Genomic DNA, 22,900 nt, shown 5'->3' with positions numbered 1-22,900 from the left:
CCATACAGCAGTTTAACAGGACAGGTTCCACTCAGAACAGGCCTCGCCATGGTTGACCAAAGAAGTTGAGTGCAGGTGCTGAGCGTCATATCCAGAGGCTGGCTTTGGGAAATAGACGTATGAGTGCTGCCAGCATTGCTGCAGAGGTTGAAGGGGTGGTGGATCAGCCTGTCAGTGCTCATACCATATGCCGCGCACTGCATCAAATTGGTCTGCAGGGCTGTTGTCCCAGAAGGAAGCCTCTTCTAAAGGTGATGCACAAGAAAGCTTGCAAACAGTTTGCTGAAGACAAGCAGACTAAGGACGTGGATTAGTGGAACCATGTCCTGTGGTCTGATGAGACCAAGATAAACTTACTTGGTTCAGATGGTGTCAAGCATGTGTGGCGACAACCAGGTGAGGAGTACAAAGACAAGTGTGTCTTGCCTACAGTCAAGCATGGTCGTGGGAGTGTCATGGTCTGGGGCTGCATGAGTGCTGTCGGCACAGGGGCGCTACAGTTCATTGAGGGTACCATGAATGCCAACATGTACTGTGACATACTGAAGCAGAGCATGATCCCCTCCCTTCAGAGACTGGGCTGCAGGGCAGTAATTCCAACATGATAATGACCCCAAACACACCTCCAAGACAACCACTGCCTTGCTAAAGAAGCTGAGGGTAAAGGTGATGGACTGACCAAGCATGTCTCCAGATCTAAACCCTATCGAAGGGCATCCTGAAATGGAAGGTGGAGGAGCCCAACATCCATCAGCTCCGTGATGTCATCATGGAGGAGTGGAAGAGGACTCCAGTGGCAACCTGTGAAGCTCGGGTGAACTCCATGCCCAAGAGGGTTAGGGCAGTGCTGGAAATAATGGTGGCCACACAAAATTTTGACACTTTGGGCCCAATTTGGACAGTTTCACTTAGGGGTGTACTCACTTTTCTTGACAGCAGTTGAGACATTAATGGCTATGTGTTGTCATTTTGAAGAGACAGCAAATTTACACTGTTATACAAGCTGTATACTCACTACATTGTAGTAAAGTGTCATTTCTTCAGGGTTGTCACATGAAAAGATGTAATAAAATATTTACAAAATGTGAGGGGTGTACTCACTTCTGTGATATACTGTATATCTTGTAAGCCATCCTGAGCGCTTGAAGCAATAGGACAGGGTATAAATGTATGTCCTATTATGTATGTATAAATTAAATAAGTATAAATAAATAAGACTTACTCCAACAAGCTGTATCTAGGAGGATAGCATTTTGCTTCCTTTTCCCCCTTTAATTAAACCACAGCTTGCCATTTTGTCCAGACAAAAGTGGTTAATATAACTATGGTAAGTGAAAACAAACTGACTTCATAGTTTGACATCCGAGGCACTGATCTGACCTCTTTTCACTAAGCATAATTTAGGGTGGTATAGCTAAACTATAAGAACTCTAAAAGGGAAACAGAAATGTCCAGTTTCCCCGTGACCATGCTGGGCAGGAGAGGTACAAAGGGCAAGGTTTAGCCTTACATGCAAATAGGGGTATTATCAGTAATGCTGAAGGAGTTTCAAATCATTGCTCAGTAAATATTCCTTCTAGATATTTCTTCAAAATGTAATCAGTTGTACATATTGTACTTCTGTACAAAAGTGCATGCACAATCCCTGTACAAGAGTTGATAAGGCATGGTAAAATTCTGCCCTGCAGTTGATCCTCAGTCATTGTCTGCAAGATAGATTGGGGGCGGGGGGAAGAACCCTGGTGATTTTGGATACTAGTTAAGATGAATGATGTCCTAGAGACACATATTTTGGGGAAATAAAATATCAGTGGTTCATGCCCAGAGAGAGCCAGATAAGCGGTGCATGCTGATGGTACTATTAAGTGCTAGCAGTCCTGCTACAGTGTTTGCCTCACAGGCACTGGCATCTGCAATCATTAGAGCTTGCGTTCGGACTCCTTATGTGAGCAGCTGCATGCCCACTCTCATCAGCTGGGATTTGTTCAGCCCTTGATACTGTCTGGAAGGGGGCCCACATAGTCAAAATTAACTTGCAAATACCCTCCGTTATTCATCTGCTTTGGGTTTCCTGCTACATATTATATCTCTTCAAAGTCAGAATTTTCTGTTTTCTTTTTTCAGAAAGGAACTAAATATATTCTTTTGTAATTTTGGAAATAGGAAGTTGACAGATTGAATGACTCACACAGAGTGACCAGGGCAAACAGCTTGAACTTACTGTACCAATCTGTAGAAAAGATGAAGTTGCAACATATTGAAAAATCCTCTTTCAAATATTCATTAGCTTGGCAGAAAAAAAATCATTTAACAACTGTTTTTGTTGGGCTTGTCAAGTAGCAGGTTGTTTCTTAACAGCATAATAATTGAAAGCTGCCACTTGCTGGTGGTAAGAAGAAAATGCCACCTGCAACGTGTTTCATTTCTTATTTCAGTAACAAGGGAGAACCACCATGTCCTAAAAAGAGAAACAAGCAACCATGCCCTCAAATCACAGTTAAAATTTAAACTGTTTCATTGAAATTGCCCTTTGACAGTACATGGGTTACATCATTAGTTGATTTGTCTGCCCATTGGACCAGTGATGAGCAATTTGTAGCTTTCCAGGAGTGTTGGCTTACAACTGCTGTCAGTGTTAACTAGCATAGCCAGTCATGTAAGCAATCACAGAAACTGTGGGCCAAAACATCTGGATGGCCACAGATTGCACACACATTAAAACAAAGATGGTCTTCATCCTGTTGTGTCAGTCCTTAAGTCATGTGAGACAATGGAAGGAAAGAACCTAAAAACAAGCTGAAGAAGCTGTGTCAGACCCCAAATTGTTCAGAAGTACAAGTATGTCACTGCATGCCACTACCGTCATTGATGTAAGCTCTTCTGTATCTTCATTTCATCTGAAAAAGAATGTTTTAGTCTCTCTTACCTGGGTATTGAGCAGCTATTTCAGTATCAGGTATAAGTGACCATCTCTAAAGCCAGAGGATAACAAAAGTTGTGACAAAGAAAGCTTCAGTTTGTTGGGAAATTCACATTTTTATTTTAGAAAAGCATGCTATATTTTTATGGACAGCTTCATATTCTGGCTGAGGAAGATCCAACATTTGCAAATATCTTTTGGAAAAAGTGGAATATACCACCTGTGCTCTCTATAGCAGAAACCTGAAGGCAGCATATTGCAGAATGTTTAATTAAAGGAGAAAATTTTGCTATGCCTGTTAATTCAAGTATCCTGTAAAGAAGCATTTTGAAAAGAATGGGTATTGTTCTTTCACTTAAAGATAATAAGAACACAAGGAGAGCCACAGCAGGTCAGATCAAAGGGGCATTTACTCTGCATTCTGTTCACACAGTGGTTAACTAGCGGCCATTGGAATCCCTCAAGTAAGATATGAGAGCAACAGCCCTTTCCTGCCCAAATCTGCAGCAACTGGTGTGTACTGCCTGTGATAATTAGGTAATATACAACAGTTGCCTCTGATAATTAGGGTAGCATATAGCCATCTGGACGAGTAGCCATTGATAACTTTATCCTGCATTAATTTATTCAGTCCCCTATGCAAGTCATCCAAATTGGTGCTCATCACTACATCTTGTGAAAGTGAATTCCATAGTTAATGACACATTGTGTGAAGATGTACTTCTTTTATTTCTCCTGAATGTCCCACCATGTTCATAGGATGACCCTGATGTCTGGTATTATGAGAGATGGAGAACAATATCTCCCTAATCACTTTCTCCATGCCATGTGTAATTCTGTACACCTCAATTCAGGTATCTTCTTTCTTATCTTTTTTCTGAGCTAAGTAATCCCTGTTGTTGTAACCTTTCCTCCCAGGGAAGTTGCTGCAGCCTCTTGATCACTTTAATTCCCTTTTCTACATGTTTTCCAGTGCTACAATATCCTTTTTTCGGTGTGATGTGCAAAAGTGTATGCAGTATTCCAAGTATGCTTACACTAGAAATGGGTTTAAGGAAAGCATGATATTAGAAATTTTCTTTTCCTAACTATACCTATGCCTTCATTATAACATGAAGAGTACCTTTTTCATTGCAGCTAAACATGGGATTGACACCATAGCTCCAAGATCTCTTTCTTGGTCAATCGCCACTAGCTCAGATCCAATAGTATATATGTGAACTTAGTTTTTGCTCCAATACAAATCACTTCACATTTTCTTAAACTGAACCCCATTTGACATTTTGATCTCCGTTTTCACAGTTTGAAAAGACCCTCTGCTTTCTCTTCTTTAGCCAATTACTGAGCCATAAGAGGACCCCTCCTTATTCCACGACTGCTGATTTTGCTCAGGAGTCTTTGCCGAGGGACTTTGTCAAAAGCTACTGGAAGTCCATGTAAATGACATCTACAAGATCACCCCGTCCGTGTGTTTCCAGAAACACTCAACTCTAATAAGTTAGTGAGATAGGACTTTGCTTACGCCATATTGATCCTCAACCAAATTATCCAGAACAGACATTAAATTAACCTGTATTTCCTCAAATTCACCCCTAATCCTTTTTTTTAAGTGGTGTTATATTTGCTGTTTTCTAGTCCTCTGGTACAGAAGCTGATCTTAGGGCTATGGTATACATTTTTGTTATAAGATCAGCAATTTCATATTCAAGTCCTTTAAGAACTCTCAAATGAATACTGTCTGGAACGAATACCATCAACTTTCAAATTGTCAGGACAGCACATGGTATCCACAGCCTTTACACCAGCAGACAGTTTACCATGCTGTACCAATTTACGTAAGTCTAGCTATCTATGTGTCTTATGATTGAAATTCCCACTACATAGACCCCCTACCTCAAGGAGGCACATACCTGGCATGCAAAGCTATTTGCTTGTCTTTCATGTTACCATTTCCCTTTCCTCGAATAATGCCTTCTTCCCCAAGGCCCCCATTTCCATTACAGCAGAGGAGCTGTTAGCCTGTATAGCGGTTAGTTCCCTGAAAGTTTTAAATCATTGTCTGGGGCAATTTAAATAAATAAGTAAATTGGACTTAATCTCTTTTCTTTGTACAAGTGCTTAATTCCCTTGTGTGTTGATGCTTTATCACTCCTCACAAATCCTTGCAAAGTTGCTTATTAGAAATGCTACATGATACATGGTGCTTTAGTTTCAGCAAGCATTTTAGTCACTACCTGCCAGAGTTTATCATCTATTTTATATTACTCAGAGTTCAGCATAGGTCATTGCCCTTCTAAAATATCACCCCAGGAGTCCATTCACTTTCTATTTCTGCTAGTGTCATTACTGAATAAATTTCAATGATCACAGCAAAACTATAAGTATGTTAGTGTTGATCTCTCTCAGGAAGCCAACCCAGCCTACAACAGTCTAGGTGAGATTATTGACTGGGAGTCAGTTAGCAAAAGAAATTTAAGTCCAAGTACTCCCAGTTAAGGGTTTTGTTGATCAGGTTTTGATTAAGGCTAAAGGACCTTAAAGCTGCAATATAGGTGATTTGTTATTTGGTTTTTGAAGAGCATAAGCCTGATGAAATCCTGCTTTAGAGTTTTTGACTCCTGCTGTCCCCAGCTGTTCACTTCATTAAAAACATTTCCATATGGAAAACAGATTTAAAGGGAAGGCCAATGAGAAAAGCTGTGGTGAAAAAAAACAAGTATTTCTGTCGCTTAAGCAGGATAGATGCCCCTTTACATTTCTAGTAATCCATTTGGCACCAGCAACATGGAGGTTTTTATTTGTGTAAATAATTGATTTTTAATCATGCTAAATGTGGCAGTGTGCAGCACAGGTACAGCATTTTACAGTATTAAGTTTTTAGAAGCAAAATGTGATCCCATCTGTATAAATTTGCATCCTCCAAGGGGTTGCCCCTGCCGCTAACTGAAGAGGAAACTTGCCTTCTCAGGGCTGTCTGTGGACTCCAGTGCACAGGGGACACTCTTTGCCTGTACTGACAACAGGAATACGAAGGAATGCCCTATTACTGGGTTGTTTAATTGGAACTTTTGGTTACTAAGGAATCAGTGACCAGAGTTTTAATCCATTGTTTGTTGTTGTGTTCAGATTCAAGACTCCAGATTGCTTGTCCTTCAGCCAACAGGCCCATTAATGTATGGGCTAAATAACTCATGCATTGGCACTGCATGTAAATAGGTCATTGACTGAAGAAAGTGGTAATATTCACATTCTAGCTACTTCCAGCAATGGTGAAAGGAACCACAGCTGAGAGGGGAGGCAACACGCCACAGGTGCTTCAAAGCAAAGGAGGCCTGCTTCAGCTCCTGTGTATACCATTCCTCCTGCCTTGTCCTTGCTACCTTGATCCCTGCACCAGCTGTGCTGCTGTTCATGGAATAAACAATTGTATGAATGTATTTTTCAGAGAGAACTCGTAGGAGGAGTGAATGCAGATTGGTCCCCCTGCAGTGCCAGTGAAAGGCTTCCTTTTGTTGTGGAGAGAAGATGCTGACCTCCCAAGCTTAACTAGGGCTGCAGCAGGGCAGCAAAGAGTCAGATTCCACCTCCACACCATCTGGCAGGGTACCAATGTGGATTGGAGAGAGGGCACTGTACCTGGTCATTCTTGTAAAACACCCACACTATAGTATCATGTCTAGTTGGGCCAATGGTGATGTGGAGCAAGGATGTGTCAAACCATACTGCAAAGATTTTTCTTGACAGCCCATAGACAACAGCATCTCCTTTGCTTTTTCCCTCTTCAGTCCTTTGGGAAGCTTCAGGCTTTTGACAGAATATGTGGCTCTTCTCCTGGTTCTATACTGTTAGTTATTATTTTCACCTTGCTCTCCCTGATTGTAATACCTTTAGCCAGAAATAGTCTTGCCCATCTTTTTCAACAAATGAAAAGTCATTTGCCATGCTGGTTGGGTTAGTAGGACTTGTGGTCAAATATACCAAGAAGTCACCAGGTTAGGAGACGTTGTTCTTGAAGAATCAGTCCCGTCTTTCTCCTTTTTAAAATTCTTCTCTTATATTATATTGTCTTTCAAAAACAGCCTCTTTTTGTGTTATAATTCTTATGATTAATATTAATCATTATACTTGATAATGCATAAGCCTGTCTTTTTTAAAAAAAATCTTAACATCATGGCCTATAATCCCTGTTACATTCACACTGTTGTTACAATTACAACAATTCAATATCTTTCATCCGAGCCTTTAAAATTCAATACATTACCTTTCGGGTGCACTAGAGGTTTCCACTGAGGTAAGTTTGATAGTCCCTGGCACTTTGCCCAGAGAAGCATATGCTGCTCTGAATATCTTAAGAATGAGGAAAAATTGTTTTGAAAATAATTCATTTTCTCTTATGAGGCAAGGAATAAATTCTCCAGGATCTACCTATGGCTGTGCATTATTTACTTGTCTCAGGAGCCTTGGAATGCTTGTGATGAAAGGTATTCAGCAGTTGTACACTGTAAAATACAATCAGAATCAGAGTTAATTCTGAAACCTGCTTCTTTGCGGTGGCCATCTTGCTCCAGGAAGGATAATATACAAGAATCTAAAACCACAGGCAGAACTATCACATTACAGCAGCACATTGTTGCTGGTTTGCCTCATTCACGGTACATGCTTTGCAGCCTCTGCCATATCCATTGGTCGCTCCCACTGTTGTATATTGTGCAGCTTCATTTGTGTTGGTAAAGACTTGTGTTACTGTTTAGGTCAGAGAAGAGACACAGCAGAAGCAAGGAAGTATTTCCATTGGATCAACTAGACCTTTCCACTTAGTAATATTTTAGTCACTGATGTCACCTTTGTAGCAAGACCCTATGGGTGTTTGCTTTCTTGCTCTTGGGGTTGAGGAGGTTGTTCCATTAGACTGTCCTAAGGCTGAGCTCACTTTTCCAAGTGTTCCTGAGACTCTAGGAACTCAAAAGCATTGGAAAAGCATAAACTACCCATTTGTGAAAGGAGCAGTCAGTTTTGAAAGCCAGTTGTTAAAATTCCAGTTCCTTTTAAAGGGGTTTTTGGTAAGTGGACTGGGTGGGGCAAGGCCCTGCATGGTTTCTTCACAGGGACATAGGCACTTGTCATGTTTCCCACCTAGCTATCAAAATGCCAATTCCTTTTAAAAGTGGGTGGGTCACACTCTTCCATGTTCCTTAGAACTTAGAGTCTCAGGAACAACTGGGAAAGCGGTTGTTCTAACCGGTCACCCTTAGAACAGTGTAGTGCAAACAAACCAGGAGGATTTTACCACAAAGTGGGTATAAATCCCCCTTCAGCAACAAAGGTCATCCACAGCTTGGGTTTCCTGTGGCGGCTTGTTTTTTGACAACTGTCAAGAGAAACCAAAGGGAAGAGAGAGTGCATTGAGCAGCCAATACATCCCAGGACCTTGACCCTGAGGCTTCCAGTTGCTGCTCTTGTAGAACTGCACCTCTCTGCTGTTGTGCAAACATTTTTTAAAAGGAACAAAAAAAATTCCCATCCAGTGGCAACACTTACAGTGAGCTGCTTGGGCATTTTGAAGGGTCTGTGAGTGGCTGTCAAAGAGAAGATTGTGAAAGCTGAATGTCAAGAGGCTTTTGTGATCTCCAAAAAAAAAAAAGTTAAACATGTCAAAACAGTCGTGGCAAGCTGAAAACAGCTCACAAATGTAGGGAGGAGTCAAATTAGTTTTGCCGAGGAGTCCCCTGGAATGCCCACAGGAGGACCGAGGAGGAGGGAGCATGTGAACAACCCATGGTGCTTGTCAAGCAAACCATGAATTGTTTGGGGAACGACCAGTCCAAGATCACTCAGTGTGATATGCGACTGCACGTCTCTGGTAATGTTTCAGGAAAATGAATCGCTTCACTGCTTTTGCATCCATCTGTGCTTAGTGACTTTTACCTTTTCTAACCAACTCCATTCTACCAAAGGCTTTGGATGAGTTCCAGCTAGTACAGTTTGAGGATTATTTTATTATTCATTAATAATAATGACACTATGGATGTTGACAAGGTGCTTGGACTGGTTCATGTGACCACATCCATGCTCAATCCTTGCCCCTCCTGGCTAATAAAAGGAGTGGTCTCTCACTGCTTGAAACAAGTGGTGGAAAGGAGGAATAGTCAGCCACTGAACCACATGGTCCCTGGAAAAGCATGCTCTACAAATGTAAAGGAAAAGAGCTCCACAAGAGTATTCCAGGGTTCCTTTGGTAGCAGTTGTAACAAATTTACTAATTTTTTCAGTAAATATAAACATAAAAAGCAGAACAAAAGAAGGGAAGGATTTGTCACGTAACAGGAACCAAGAGTGACTATCAGATTCCACTGAATATAAGCAAATGGCATCTTAGCAATATTTCAGGGAGATGAGCCCTTGGCCTTGCCAAGAACGAACCGTGGTAGCCCCTTGTAGTATCCATTAGACGGCATCATTTCTTCAGCAGTGTAACTCAATTGCTTTAAGAGGAAATACTATCCTAGCATGGAGATATAAGACACTGAGGAGAATCAAGAACTTATCCTGGGCACTGACTTTTAAGAAATAACTGAGGCACTCTTAAGAGTTATATAATCTCTTAAGAGTTTGCTTTTCTCAGTCTGTCATTCTGATGTCTCAGGCCTTGGAATATGAATGGCCCCTTTTTCTTGTCTGTGCATCCTTTCCCACATGGTTCCCTCTAGAACATTTCCAGAACCATCTATTGACTAATGACCAAATCTGAACTGAATTTTCATCCTTTTAGAACACTCTGTTTAGATGATTTAGATACCTCCTTGAAGGTATGTTTTTTATCCAACCTCTCCTTTCCAAATATTTGTCACTTTATGATTAGATCCCCTTATCTGCTTATTTAGCTTTATACAACAGAACAGCTTTTCTCTGTTTGGTGCTCTCCAGATGTTTCAAGCTACAATTCACATTAGACTGTTCAGCACAGTTAGGAGGAGTCTGGCTGAGGGAAGCTGCCATAAAACGTCCTGGTTAGCTTACCCCTACAACAATCCTGTGAGGTAGGTTAAGCTGAGAGGCAGTGATTGGCACAAGATCGCCCAATGACCTTGAAGGCTCAGGGGGACTTTGAACTCATGTCTCTGCTGCTTTATTTGAGGACTAACCACATACCTGTCACTTTATCTTTCAGGGTGGTTTCAAGCCATATGTGCTTCATATTTTTCAAGGAAGTTCCTTGTCTCTTCATTCATTTTTCTTGTTATATTCATCCTGCCCTCAAAATATTTCCATGGAGGTTTCTCTTTCCATACAATAATGTGTTTTCAGTGTGAGAGATATAAAGAGTTTCCCATTCCTTTGCTTTCTTTTTCTGAACATGCACGTGCGCAGACACACTCTCTCTCTTCTCTCTCAATTGAAGAAACTTTAAAAGTGCTTACAATTTTGGTGATGTGATTATTATTTGAATGTATTGTAATTACTTAGATGGAACCAAAAGTCATTTTAAATATAACATAATTCAATATTAAGTAAAAGATATTTGCAGAAGCTTTGAAAGAACACCCTAGTTGGCGTGGCACAAGGCCAAACTTATGAATAGTGCAACAATGGCAAGCAGCCATTGTGAACATTTAAAGTTGTTTTGGCCATTTTTCTGCCACCTGCCATTACCAATGTATTTAGCTAAGCTTATGCCAAAGTAAGTGTCTTAGGGCACAGTCCGCTCACCCCCGCAGCAGATGCTCATAAGCCTCCTAACTTCGAAGCTTTAAAAGTATTCAACACGAGGCTGTGTTTCTTTAGACTGCTGTTTTCATCCATGTAGACTGAGTGCTGGGGAGGAGAAGGGAAGGAACGGAGCCCCAGCATCCCCTCCTACCCTTCATCAACTGTCTTCCCCCCCTCCCCCCGAGATCCAGTTGCAGTGGGGTGGGGTAGGAGGGTGGGAGAGAGCCAGCAGGGTTCTTTCCATGTAGGTTGCAAGGGGCAGGGGCATAGAGTCTCTGCTCCAAGAAGCTGGAACTAGATCTTCAAAGAATCCTGTGGCCTCCCTGGTCATGTGAATAGGCCATAGGATTGTGTCCTTCATCTTCAAAGTTCTTTAAGAATCTTTATTGCTTTTGCTGCTATGCCTCAAGAAAAAAATCTCTGAAGGTTTCAGTTTGAGAGGAAAATACAAAAATCTCTATTTCTTGCTCATTTCGTTTACTTTCTACGAGCCATGCTTGAAATTCTTGTCATTGACACTTGCTCACAAATTCCTAGAATTTCATTCTTCTTTCCTCTACAAATAAAATAGAAATAAAAAGGCAGACTGTGGGTTTGAAGAAAGAAAGAGTGAGTAGAAAGAGACTGCTTGACTCTTTCCCCTCCAGTAATTCTTGAGTTTATAATTATTCACATGGCTATTTTTCACCCCTTTGCTTAAAAAGCATATTGGTTATTTTGAACTGGAAAGTGATTGGAAAGGAAGGTATGAAATGGACTCTGTCCACTCTTCCTGCACTCGGACTTGCAACCTGTACATTTTCCTTTTGAGAAGCTTGGTCTGGTCTGGTCTTGTTTTGTTTTTGGTAATATGGGGATAATCATGACAGAGTTCTTAGTTACTGCACATCTTGTTTTGCACACAGTCTTCACTCATTTGTCTTTAACAATGGCTACAAGTCAGCATGGTCGATGGCATGTCCTTTTAGCAGCTGTACAAAAGGAAATTTTGAGTAACTGTTGTCAGGGACCTGAGAGTGTTTCTTCATCAGATATTATGAAGAAACAGTGAGCATGGATGAGTAGACTCCCAGGTAATGCCCACACAAGAAACACTCTTCTCCCACATGGTAAGAAGCACCTGCTTCCCACCCTCACTACCATCTCATCTGCATTTGCGTCTTTCCACAGATCTTTGAATCTTTGCCAAATCCACAACCTCCCTAAGAGACAGCAGGAACAAAGCCGGAAGTTTTCATCACACTTGATTATTTTTTTCCCCTGGTGGGCCATGTTCTTGTAACATTCTATCTCTTTTCCTTTCTTGATGTGCCAGCTCCTCTGAGCTAGTTCCTTAGAGATTAGTTGTTAAGAGCCTCTGTCGATCACTGACCTGTCTTGAATGATGGATTGGAAAATCCTTTAATGAGTTTTCAAAGCACCTATCAAAGCTACTGTCTGGATAACAGCTCAATGGAAACACAACGGGGAGTGGAAGAGCCAATTAGTCTTTAATCATGTTCAGCTCATAGCCCTGTGCAGCTTTATCTCCTGGTCTTTTACTGTGCATGCTTGACTATGTTTAAACTATGTTGGCAGGATGCCCTTTTGAAGTGAATTGGTCCAGTTTTCTAAAGTGCACTTGATAGGCATAGTAGTTGCTTCACTGGACTTCAGTCTTTATCTTCTGTTGGATTTCCCTTCCTCTTTGCTAAGCTTTGAAAAAGATTGCTTTGTTCCTTGATATAAGTCATGCTTTGAAACTACTCTACTGTACATGGACAGTAACCATCCAAATAAAGCTGCTTCTCATCAGCATAGTGAACATCCAACTTTTCTGAATTAAAAGTTAAATCTAGAAGTTCTTCATAATGAAAGTAGCCTTCAGCCAAATTATTTCACTCCTTCCAAGCTGAGTCAAAACTAAGGTATAATCAGGGTCACCAGTCCATGGTTTCCCATTTTTCAGATTGCTTTGTACATGTTTCTTTGGTAATTCAGCTGGTCCGGTATTTGTAAAAGGCACTTTGCAGTTGCCCACAAACAGCTCTTCAGCAATGTAAGTATTGCCATATTGCCCGTGCCTCCCTCTCTTCCATGTCACTGAGAGCTCTCCTGAGTAGAGATGGATTGACCTGTTTCCAGTCCAAGTTCACTTCCATCCTCTTTTTGCATTAAACTACATTTATTGGGAGGAAAATCTGCATAAAAATTCATATATATGTTATGCTTGTTGAAATATGCTTACTACATACCTTACAGCATAACATATGACTCTTATTATGTGTTTTAGTGCAAGGTGTACATCTATTTTTGTTTTAGTACATCTAAAATGTAGATTAACATTTAAAATGTAGGTTAAATCAGAATGCATTCCAGTCTGCACATTAGTTCACAAGATGCCAATCAGGACTGTTCTCTTTATAATGTGGACTGAACAAAATGTCACGCTCTCTAATGATACATCATAAGAGAGCTATTCTCTGCCTATTTATTTATTTGTTGCTCAGTGTATTTGGAGCATCTGTGCGAGGCAAGTAGAATAGCTTCTTGGTGTTTATGAAAGAGCAAATGCCACTCAGCAGTATCATTTCTGCTTAAGAGAACAACCGTGTTTTGTTTCTTTTTTAAATTTCTTAATGTCAAATATGTCTTCAGAGTTCCCCATCTGTTTAAGAGTAGCTATATCATAGCTTCAGCTTTGTAGAATGTAATATACAGAAGCAAAAAAGCCAAAATCATCTCTTCTTTTCTTCTGTTTTTAAGCACTTTGCATCCTCAGAGCTTTGCTAATGTGTGAGTTCATTTGAACAGCCATAACACTTTACTACAGTCTTCCCCAACCTGGTGCCCTCCAGACGTGTTAGATTGCAGTTGCCAGCATTCTGACTGGAAATCATATGAATTGTTCCAACCCATCTGGAGGACACCAGATTAGGGAAGGTTACTTTAATATATCAAGGGTGGATTCTCATTAATGGAAATTTATTTAGTCTCTTAGGTTCACATGGTGGGCATGTCGTGAGCGGAGCCGGCTGGAGCTGGGGGTCAGACTAGATGGCCCAGGATACCCCTTCTGACCCACTCTGTTTCTATGTTCCCCACTAGAGAGAGAGATTTGGGATGCAGGGTACCATCCCTGGTTTTTTTATCAGCATACTTCCATTTACAGATGGATTCTGATAAAAATAGATTTGCCATCTTATTTTGCATGTTTTTCTTGGAGTGGTGGGAATGCCAGACACAGAGAAAAATGCCTGAAACGACCTGTACTGCTGCTCATTGCATAAAGACTTAGGTGCTTTGTGACAGTACAAAGGAGATACTTTCAGAATGCCTATACCTATGAAACAGATTTTTAAATGATTTAGCCAGTGTGGTCTATAATTGGTGTTGTGATTATTACATTAAAGAAGTATTTATTCCACAAAGACTTTCACTGCAGAACAAAGCTATAGGAAACTGAAGAGACTTCAAGTAGCTTTAAAGGAATAATTGTTTTGCAATCTCAAACAAGGACAGTTAAGCTGAATTAGAGTGTTCAGTACAATCTGAAAACTTGGTATTGGTTTTATTGAATTTATTCAGTAGAGTTTTAGTCTTAGAACATTTTTTGTTTTACTTTGAAGTCAAGGTTAATTCTCTGGTTTGTGTTTTCATTTGCAAAATTTAAATTATCCCCCCCCCAAAAAAAAGAATGGTCAGAAATGAATAAATGTGCACATCTGCAAGTGTTGTTTGATCCAAAAGCTTAAGTCTCTGAAGATATGCAGAGAGGCTTCCTCTGTCAATATGAAAATAATTTCATCTATTGCTACTTAAATAAAACATACTATTTTTTTCTACAAAAGCCATCTGGGCAACATTACAGTGAGAACTAGGCATCCAGAAGGCCAAGAATAAGGTATCAGAAAGCCAGATGCTTCCCACATTAACAAAATTTGCTCACAAAAGCCACTTCTGTGTGGGAAACAATATGTAACCTTTTTGTTTTCAGTGAGGACCTGTTTTGTATTCTCTCACCATCTGAGGCAGTTTTCACAACTTTATACCTCTAGATGTGTTTGACAACAACTCCTATCAGCCAGCATAGGCAGTGGTCAGGGCTGATAGGAGTTATCATCCAAAACATCTGGAGGTCATCAGCTTTTTGAGGAATGTTCTGAGAAGCTACAGGTGAACTAAGGATGAGAGGTACTTACTAGCTCATGACCATCCAGGGTTTTTCTTTATCAGCTATATATGTTGGCACAGAGAAAGGTTTGGAGGAACAGACACAGAAGTACTAGAGTCAGATACACACAAATCAAGAGGTATCTGTAACTCACTGGTATTAGACATGTTTTGCTTGTAGAATGTCCCAAGTTCAAACCAAGGTATCTCTGGTTAAAAACAAGGCCAGACAACTTCACCTTCTTGGGCTTTGAGAGTAGCTCTCAGTCAGCAATGACCAGGTGTAGGCAGGCTTGCAGAGTCCTAGTTTTTCCACTAGGACTGTGAAGTTCACCAGCTAGAGCCAGGTGCAAAACATTGGCTCAGGAAGACAAACCCTAGCACAGAGCTCCTGAGCACATTCCCAGCCAGGTATTTGGACTAGAGCTTGGACAATAAATCCTTTCACACACACAAATCTACTCTTATTTTCTCAAAAGATATCTTAATTTCATCACTCTAACTTAAGGAAATACTGTGTAGCTATTGTTAAATAATTGAAAGTCTGAAGTCTTTGGTGATCTACTAAAGAACAACCAAAATTTTAACAATAGACCCTGATCTAACTTTTGCCTGCTCCTGGAGTAGATGGGATTGGGCCAGATGGATCAATGGTCTCATTCAATGCAAGGCAACATCTCTAGAACATGGAGGTAACTTAATAGAACTGTGGGAGATTTACTTCCATGTTGTTTCCCTCTTTCAGGTGAGCAGGAACCAGCAGTCAGCAGTGATTCAGATATTTCATTGATTATGGCGATGGAGGTTGGACTCTCTGATGTGGAGCTTTCCACTGACCAAGATTGTGAAGAGGTGAAGTCCTGAAGGGGGAAGAGGAGGACGAGGAGGAGGAGGAGAAAAGCTGCAGCAAAGCAAAAGACCCTCCCACTAAACTCAAGGGCAATAGCAGAGAGGAGAAGAAATGGAATCAGCTCTGTAAGATTTGGACCCAGTTGTGTGCACATGCATATACATGTGCACACACACACATACTCATACACGTGTTCAGAACATTTTGTGAACTCCAGTACACTCTCCATTCTGGGATGGTAATGAAAAGCAATAGCAATGACGTGTCTGCCTGGATGCAGCTTCATCATCAGCTACATGTGTTCATTTCATTGGCATTGGAAGGTGAAAAAGTACTGTTTCTAACGCAAGCACCAGAAGAGTGATATGCCTTCTTTGGTTGCTCAGAACTCTAGAACTGAAATGAGTGTTTTCTACCTTTCTTCAGTACTTTTTTTAAGCAGAAAAACACATATAGCCCAAAGTGATTATTTATAGCTCATGATGGATGGACACTGTTTTGCTTCCTCTCAATGCCCCCACCTTTTTCCATAGTTCAACCTAGAAATCTGAATGCTATGATGATTTTCCAGGATTTATGAGTACCCAGTTCTGCTTCATGAAGGCAGTTTGGCTCCAGAAAGAAATGATGCTTCAGAAATGTGTCTTGGCCTGAAGCTTCCTTTCCTTGAAGTCTTAATGGAGCTTAGAGACCTTTCTTTCCAAGGTCTCCCACATCGGAGAGGGGGTGCTGGATTGACTGAGGCTGGTGACTTTTAACTTAACAGTGTTGGTTCCCAGTCAAAGCTTCATGACTTGCACATTGGAGAGCAAGTGAGTGCATTTAAAAGTGATATCAGTAACTATGGGATTAAAGGTCAGCTGTTTGTGCAGTCTTTTGCTATATGTTCTGCAACTGCAGACTTCTTGTACCTTAATGCCTTCCCCATTATTAATTTGAAATTAGGTCCATTTTTTTAAAAGATAACTCCTGGTAGTTTTCTTGAAGTCCTTCTATCCATCAGAACACTGAGGAATGTTCCTGGGGAAAAAGAAGTAGAAATGAGCCAAAGTGGAAAGAATGGGGATTGATGGTTTTGCTCCTAATGGACTGATCACGTTTACTACACAAAGTATATCTTGAGAATAAGGGGTTTTTTGTCACTCTAGTTCACTCGCATTTCCCCTCTTCATAAGTGACAATCTTTCCTTTTCAAGGTTCCCAAGTTCCCCTTTGGACAGTATGGAAAAGAATACAGACAAATGCCCCACAGCCTTTCATTGTATTCATACAATTCTCAAAGAAGGACCAATAATCTAATTCAGGTCAAGGACTTTTGTTCACAGGTGACAGTAAAAGTACCTAAAAATTGAGATACTTCCCCGCAGCACCCTCAATCAAATAAAAACTAGGCTTTTGCACATTCAGATCTACAGTGGTTCAGAAGTGTGCACAAATAGTGGAAGAGGGACTTAAAGATGCTTTTACTGGCATGTGTGAAAATACACTCTTAAAAGTGGTGAGTTTTGTTCATGTTCCCAGAAACATGGAGACTAAAGTTACCACTTGTTCTCTGGCTTTGGACTACTTTGGCTGTGGCTCTTCAGTAAGTGAAAAGAAGAAAAGGCTCTTAGTTTTGAATTCTAAAAGAAAACTGAAGCATGCAAAATTGAATTTGCTGACAGATGTGTGTTCTTTCTTGAATGATAAATACTGGAAAGAGTGCCATTATCTGCTGGAATCCAAGTGGGATCTTGTACTATGTTGTAGCATTAGGGGGATGTGTCATTTATGCAAGGGGGGAAGAATTTATATTTCCGTCAAAATATTCAGTATTAAGTGGGGGGTCAACTTACTGTTGTGAAAGGGACACCATTGCTCCTGACAATAAGAACAGTGATTTACATTACAGCAGGAAAATAGATTTACACAGTAGGTCGTTCTATAACTTAAATAGAAACAAATTATTCTCTCCTGTGTTATACCAGTACTGTAAGAATTGGTTCAGATAGAGCACTAGCCTGTTGTTTGGCTCTACATAAATGAGCCGTGTGCTCACAATCTTTTGCATTTCCTCTATTCCCCCCTTATGTTTTGATTTCTTCCAGTTAGTAGCTACCCACAGATTCACTGCTACACAGTTTACAAAATAGGAAGGTAAACTTGAACATATGCAAACAGAAGCCTGGCACCAGTGCCAAGCATGTGGCAGAAGGTGCCAGGGTATCGTTCCTTTCATGTTTTTTTCTTTCTTTTGGCCAAGCACTTAGTAGAGAAGCACCAGTGAAGTAGCTGCACCATCTGTATTAACCCAGAATGCTTCTGGGCTCCAGTATACATTGCCTGGTACTTCGTGGCCTGGCTGTCTTTCACAGCATGCCACCCAGCACTGAGTACGGTGCACTGGCCACAGCTGTTCAACTCTCTGTGCCTTGCCCAGGGTCCCATCAAAGCAGGCAGTGGCTTTGCAATGGGCCATGGGGAGAAGGAAGTTGAAGCATCTGAACCACCTGGAAGAATTGCTGTAAACAATGAAGCTGCTGTCTTGATTCAACACAGTCTCCATAAGCAACGTTTCTTTTAGTGGCACTTAAAGTTGAACAGCACTTTGCAATGTCAGGCTGCCCCATCTGCCTGAAGATTAATGAGATGAGAACCTTAAAAAAGGCTGCAAATACTTCGATATAATCCTATTTGAATTTAAAGTAAACCAAAATAAATGTGTTAGGACACTGCTGTTTGAGGAAGATTAGGGAGGGCCAAGTGTTCATATTAGGGTCTCTGTAGTGATTGTGCAGCATGTAACATGTTATGTCACAATGCTACCAGACAAAATAAACTGTGAAAATCTACTGAATCATAAGAGTTGCAGGAATCTTAAAGAAAAATGAGCCATCTCTGCTCTGGTATTCAGTTTTGGCTATGTTTGGACTAGAGACTCTGGGCCAGCTGAACTTCAATTTCAATATGTTATTTCCGTGACATGTCAGAAATAGATTTGATATAATGGAGACAACACTTGGTCCCAGCCTGATTGGCACCTGTAAAGCTAAATAGTTTGTGCCAACATAACTCTACCAAAATAGTTAAGAAGTGTGTGTCCACCTGCCCCAGAGGTGTTGAACCTTCGGCCTGGGAACCAGATCTGGCCTACCTGGGGTTCCAGTTCAGGCTCCAAGTTCCCCAGATAAATATGCTCTCTTCCCCTGGCCTCAGTCTATTCCCAGAATCCAGCAAACATTGAGTATTTTCCTGGCTTCTGGGCAGTTTATTCTGAAAGGTTGGAGTCGTTCCCCCACCCACCCCCAGGCTTAGCTATGGCAGTAATCTTCAAATTTAAACATACTAGAATTTTTGGTGTTTGGTCCTGCTTTTGTTTCCACCAAGAGCTTCTCTGACATAAACTTCCACCTTCAGATTAAAAGGAGTTCTACATCTCTGGTTCTATGTTTTCCTTAGCTTTAGGCAGTAAAATGCCTTTTAAGAGCCATGTTGTTATATAAAGATTTTTGTGTGACACCTTTCCCTTATAGTCATATAACATTCATCCATTTGATCAAAGGTACCAAACTCAGAATAGACACAAGCTCCGGGTGCCTATTCTGTTCTCACACAGAGATCAAACATCTAACATCTCCACCAGTATTCAGAACAGGCCGTATTTCAAGTATGACCTTGCAGTAATGCTCATATGCTTTCCTTAGTGTTGCCACAGGGCCATGGCTAGTGGTGTAGGCACAGGGAGAGTGATCCTGTTATACATGTGAATAACATAAAGGTAGTGAACAAAAGGAAGTGTTTACCAATTTTTACGGAGCTCTGAAAGGTATCAAACCTTAACACCAAAACTCTGCCTCAAGTGTTTCTACCATGACATCAGCAGAAACCACCATCAGAAGCAGTGTCCGCTGGCATCAGACATCCAGAGTGTGCCTTTTTCCACACCCCCGAAAAGTAGTGTGGGCTCCTTGGGCTATTCTGAGGCAGTTGGAGGGAAAGCCCTGCTTCTGATTATGCTTCTTGCTGGCAACTGGGCATCAGTCAAGAGAGACTAAAGGAATGGGCAGGTCAAAGAATGTAATGTGTGTACACAATGACGAATGCTCAGCGTTGCCAGTGGCTGCACTGAATGAGTGTGCCACCCCGTCCTACATGTGTTTACTGACCGGGAAAGCCCAATGTATGCCATAGGGGCTGATTCCCACATATACATGTGCATGACTACAGCCAAAAAAGCTTTATAGCAGCATTTCTGCTGATAACAGATGGGTCTTGTTATCAGCAAGAGGCAGGGTATAGAAGCAATGAACTATTTAGAAAAATCTTAACTTCAGAAAGGTGTTTTTTGTGTGAGCAGTTGATGCAAGTCAGTTTAGACCCTTTGCTTTGACAAACTGTTGCTTGAACTAATTGATACTGCTGCTACTATAAGAATGCAAGAATTTTTAGTCTGTAAGGTCTAGGCATACCATATGGTGTTTGGAAATGATTATAGAGTAAGGTAGATGAACGCCCTCTGCTGTAAGACTTTCAGTCTTCTGATTCCAGGTTTTTGTTTTTGTTTTTTTGGTGGCTTATTGCTTCAGTAAGTGGAAATGCAATCACCAGTAGAAATACTGGTCCTTTAGTAACTGGGAGGTGGGAATGGGATGCACTTGTGGTTACAAAACAATGAAATGGAAAATGCATAGAGAATAGTAAAGGATACAAAACAGTCTATTATAACAGTCTATTCAACCACAGATAATCATTTATTTTCAAAATGTTTACTTTCTGGTAGAAACATCATGCAGAAATGAATGCATGGAAGAAAGGGAAAAAAAGAAGACTACACCTCATACACATTTTCTTATTTTTATATCTCGCCTGTTTCTTTTAAAAGGCATCAAATGACACACTTCTTTTGCCATGAATGTATGTATATGGTTATTACAGATGTGAAATATCCAAGTGTTTTTTAACATGTACATAGTATCATCTTTACTTCCTGTTTTCATGGTAAGCAACTTGATGAGGCTATAAAGCATTTTATAAATAGAATGAAATGTAAAGGGGGTGGGTGGGAAGGGCTGTTATTTTTATAGCAAGATATTCCTTATACCTAGTGAACATTTTAAAATGATTTTGTACTTGTGAAACAATACATTCCATCCATTTCCTGAAAATATTTATTTTTATTTAAAGTAGTTTTTAAATAACAAAACCATCCATTTGATAAGAGGTTCATGAAGAAAGCCAAATTGATTTGGTTTAAAATCACTCCAACATTTTCTCCTGCTGTATCATGTAGCAGACCATATACCATGCCAGCAAGTACCAGTGCTATAGAAATAAAATCGAGAAGAAGACAAAACGTGTGTTTACACAAGACATGCTTACAAAACTGTTTACTGTTCTACCAAACCAAAAAAAAAAATGTTCATTATCCCTTTGCGGAACTTAGAGTGTCTTCGGAATGATGAGTCTTCTTGGAAAGTACATTTACTGTGTTGCACTCAGTCATACAGTCTTCCCTGTGCTGTGGAAAAACTAGTTCTTGCTGTATGCAGCTCAAGTTGGCCATGCACACTGCCAATTTGTGGGCTTTCTCTGATGTCACATAGCCACTTCCTTTCTGTCTGTCAAGCAGCTATTTAATTTTTTTAAAGGAAATTGTATTAGTTTTTTTAAGATGCAAGGAATTGATGCTCGGTTGAGTGGATATCCACACTGTGCTATGCGAAGAATAATAATGCAGCTATCGCTTCCTCTTGCTGTGACTGGGGAAAGGCAAGCATAATAAACTGAAGCAGATTGTTACTGGCATTCCAAATGTGAGAGGAAGCCGGAATACATGTTGGGATATTCGGTGCATGTGCAGGTACAAGGGGCCGGTCATAGTTCCTCAGAACAGGGACCGGTCTGCTTTTGTAAAGTGCCACATACATTGATGGCGCTAAATGAGAAGGCTGCAGGTAAAGTTGTTATTTCTTACCGTTAGCAACGGCGTAATTTTCTGAGTAGGGCTCCTCCCAAAGGTATGTATCTCTGAGTCGTTCTCGGAAGCAATCTTATTTCTGTTTGAACAGCAGAAACCATCTGTTTGTAACAGAAGTGCTCCTACAGCCTGTTCATCCTCCAAATATCACCTTGATTAGCAAAATAGCTTGTAGAGGAGAGAGGGAAACCATCAAGAATACCCACTCATATTTGCATAGGCATTTTAAACATATATAGCTTTTTGCTGGCTGTGAATTGTAAGCCTACGCAATGCTGCCGTAATTTGTGAAGAATGTGTTTCTCTACACACTCAGTGAAGTATCGCAAATGTGTTTCAGTTGCTAGTACACTCGCTGTTTCCTTATTCTGCATCCTTTTTGCATCTCCCCCACCCTCCCTTCCAATGCACTTTATACCACTTGGAAAATGTGGGAATTAGACAATTATAATCTACAAAGGGATATGTCAGAAATCAGTTGGCACACACATTGGGTTGGGTTAGGTTGGGTTTTTTCCTTTCTTTCTTCCCCTTCTTGGCTTTATTGTGTCCTATCTGTGTGTTATAGCTTCAACCGTGACTCAGCTGAAGCGTGGAAAAACTGAGAAGCTAAGATGGATATTGGAGAAACATTACTCCTAGTAGTATAACATGGCTATTTTTGTTATATAGAGGATTATAATGTAAATATGTGATACTGTGTTATTCTGTATTAGTAAAATATTGCAACTGTAAAAGTTAAAGGGTTGTGAATTCTAAGGAATTTTATTGCAAGGGGATTTTTTTTAATAAAAACATGATCAAATTTGTGTCATACATTCTTCTTAAGAAATGTATCAGAATATGTTAGAACATGCTGGAAACAAGGTCTCATTGTTTTTAGGGTCCCAGCTAGCTGCCCAGCTAACTGCTGCAAAGGAATATACATTGTTTCTGAACAAATGAAGAAAAAAAACTGAACTGAACTGAACTGAACTGGGTGCATTTGGCCCACTTTTCATGTGGTTCACTATTTGATTCACCTTTTCCCCCTCCCATAAGAATCATTTGATGATGATTATGAATATGCAGAGCTCTCTGGGCAGTTAGCAGAACTTGAGGGAAGGCTTACCAGTCTGTAGGGGATGCTGCAGAGTTGAGCAGCTGTTCCTTGAAGCTGTTGCTGTTTCCTACATTGCTTTGGTGCCATTTTTTGCAATTTCCTCTCCAAAATGCATTGGAATCTAAACACTGGAGCCATAGATTTAGGCACACTTAAAGTAGAGCCATTGAGCCAATGAAATGTAAATGAAACTAAGAGAGCAGTCCTGTGGTC

General features: G+C 40.5%; 1 protein-coding gene across 1 annotated transcript in view; it reads left to right on the top strand.

The window, feature by feature from the left end:
• Positions 1-20,477, top strand: part of RNF150 (ring finger protein 150) — a 104,312-nt gene extending 83,835 nt beyond the window's left edge. The window contains exon 7 of the mRNA XM_044430817.1: positions 15,525-20,477. Within this exon, the coding sequence (XP_044286752.1) occupies positions 15,525-15,643 (119 nt within the window). The 3' untranslated portion in view covers positions 15,644-20,477. The remainder of the gene's footprint in view (positions 1-15,524) is intronic.
• The last annotated feature ends 2,423 nt before the right edge of the window (positions 20,478-22,900 follow it).

This window comes from Varanus komodoensis, unplaced genomic scaffold (assembly GCF_004798865.1).
Source record: "Varanus komodoensis strain SLA01 unplaced genomic scaffold, ASM479886v1 scaffold21, whole genome shotgun sequence".
Classification (NCBI taxonomy): Eukaryota; Metazoa; Chordata; class Lepidosauria; order Squamata; family Varanidae; genus Varanus; species Varanus komodoensis.
This window is presented reverse-complemented; position numbering and strand designations above follow the sequence as displayed.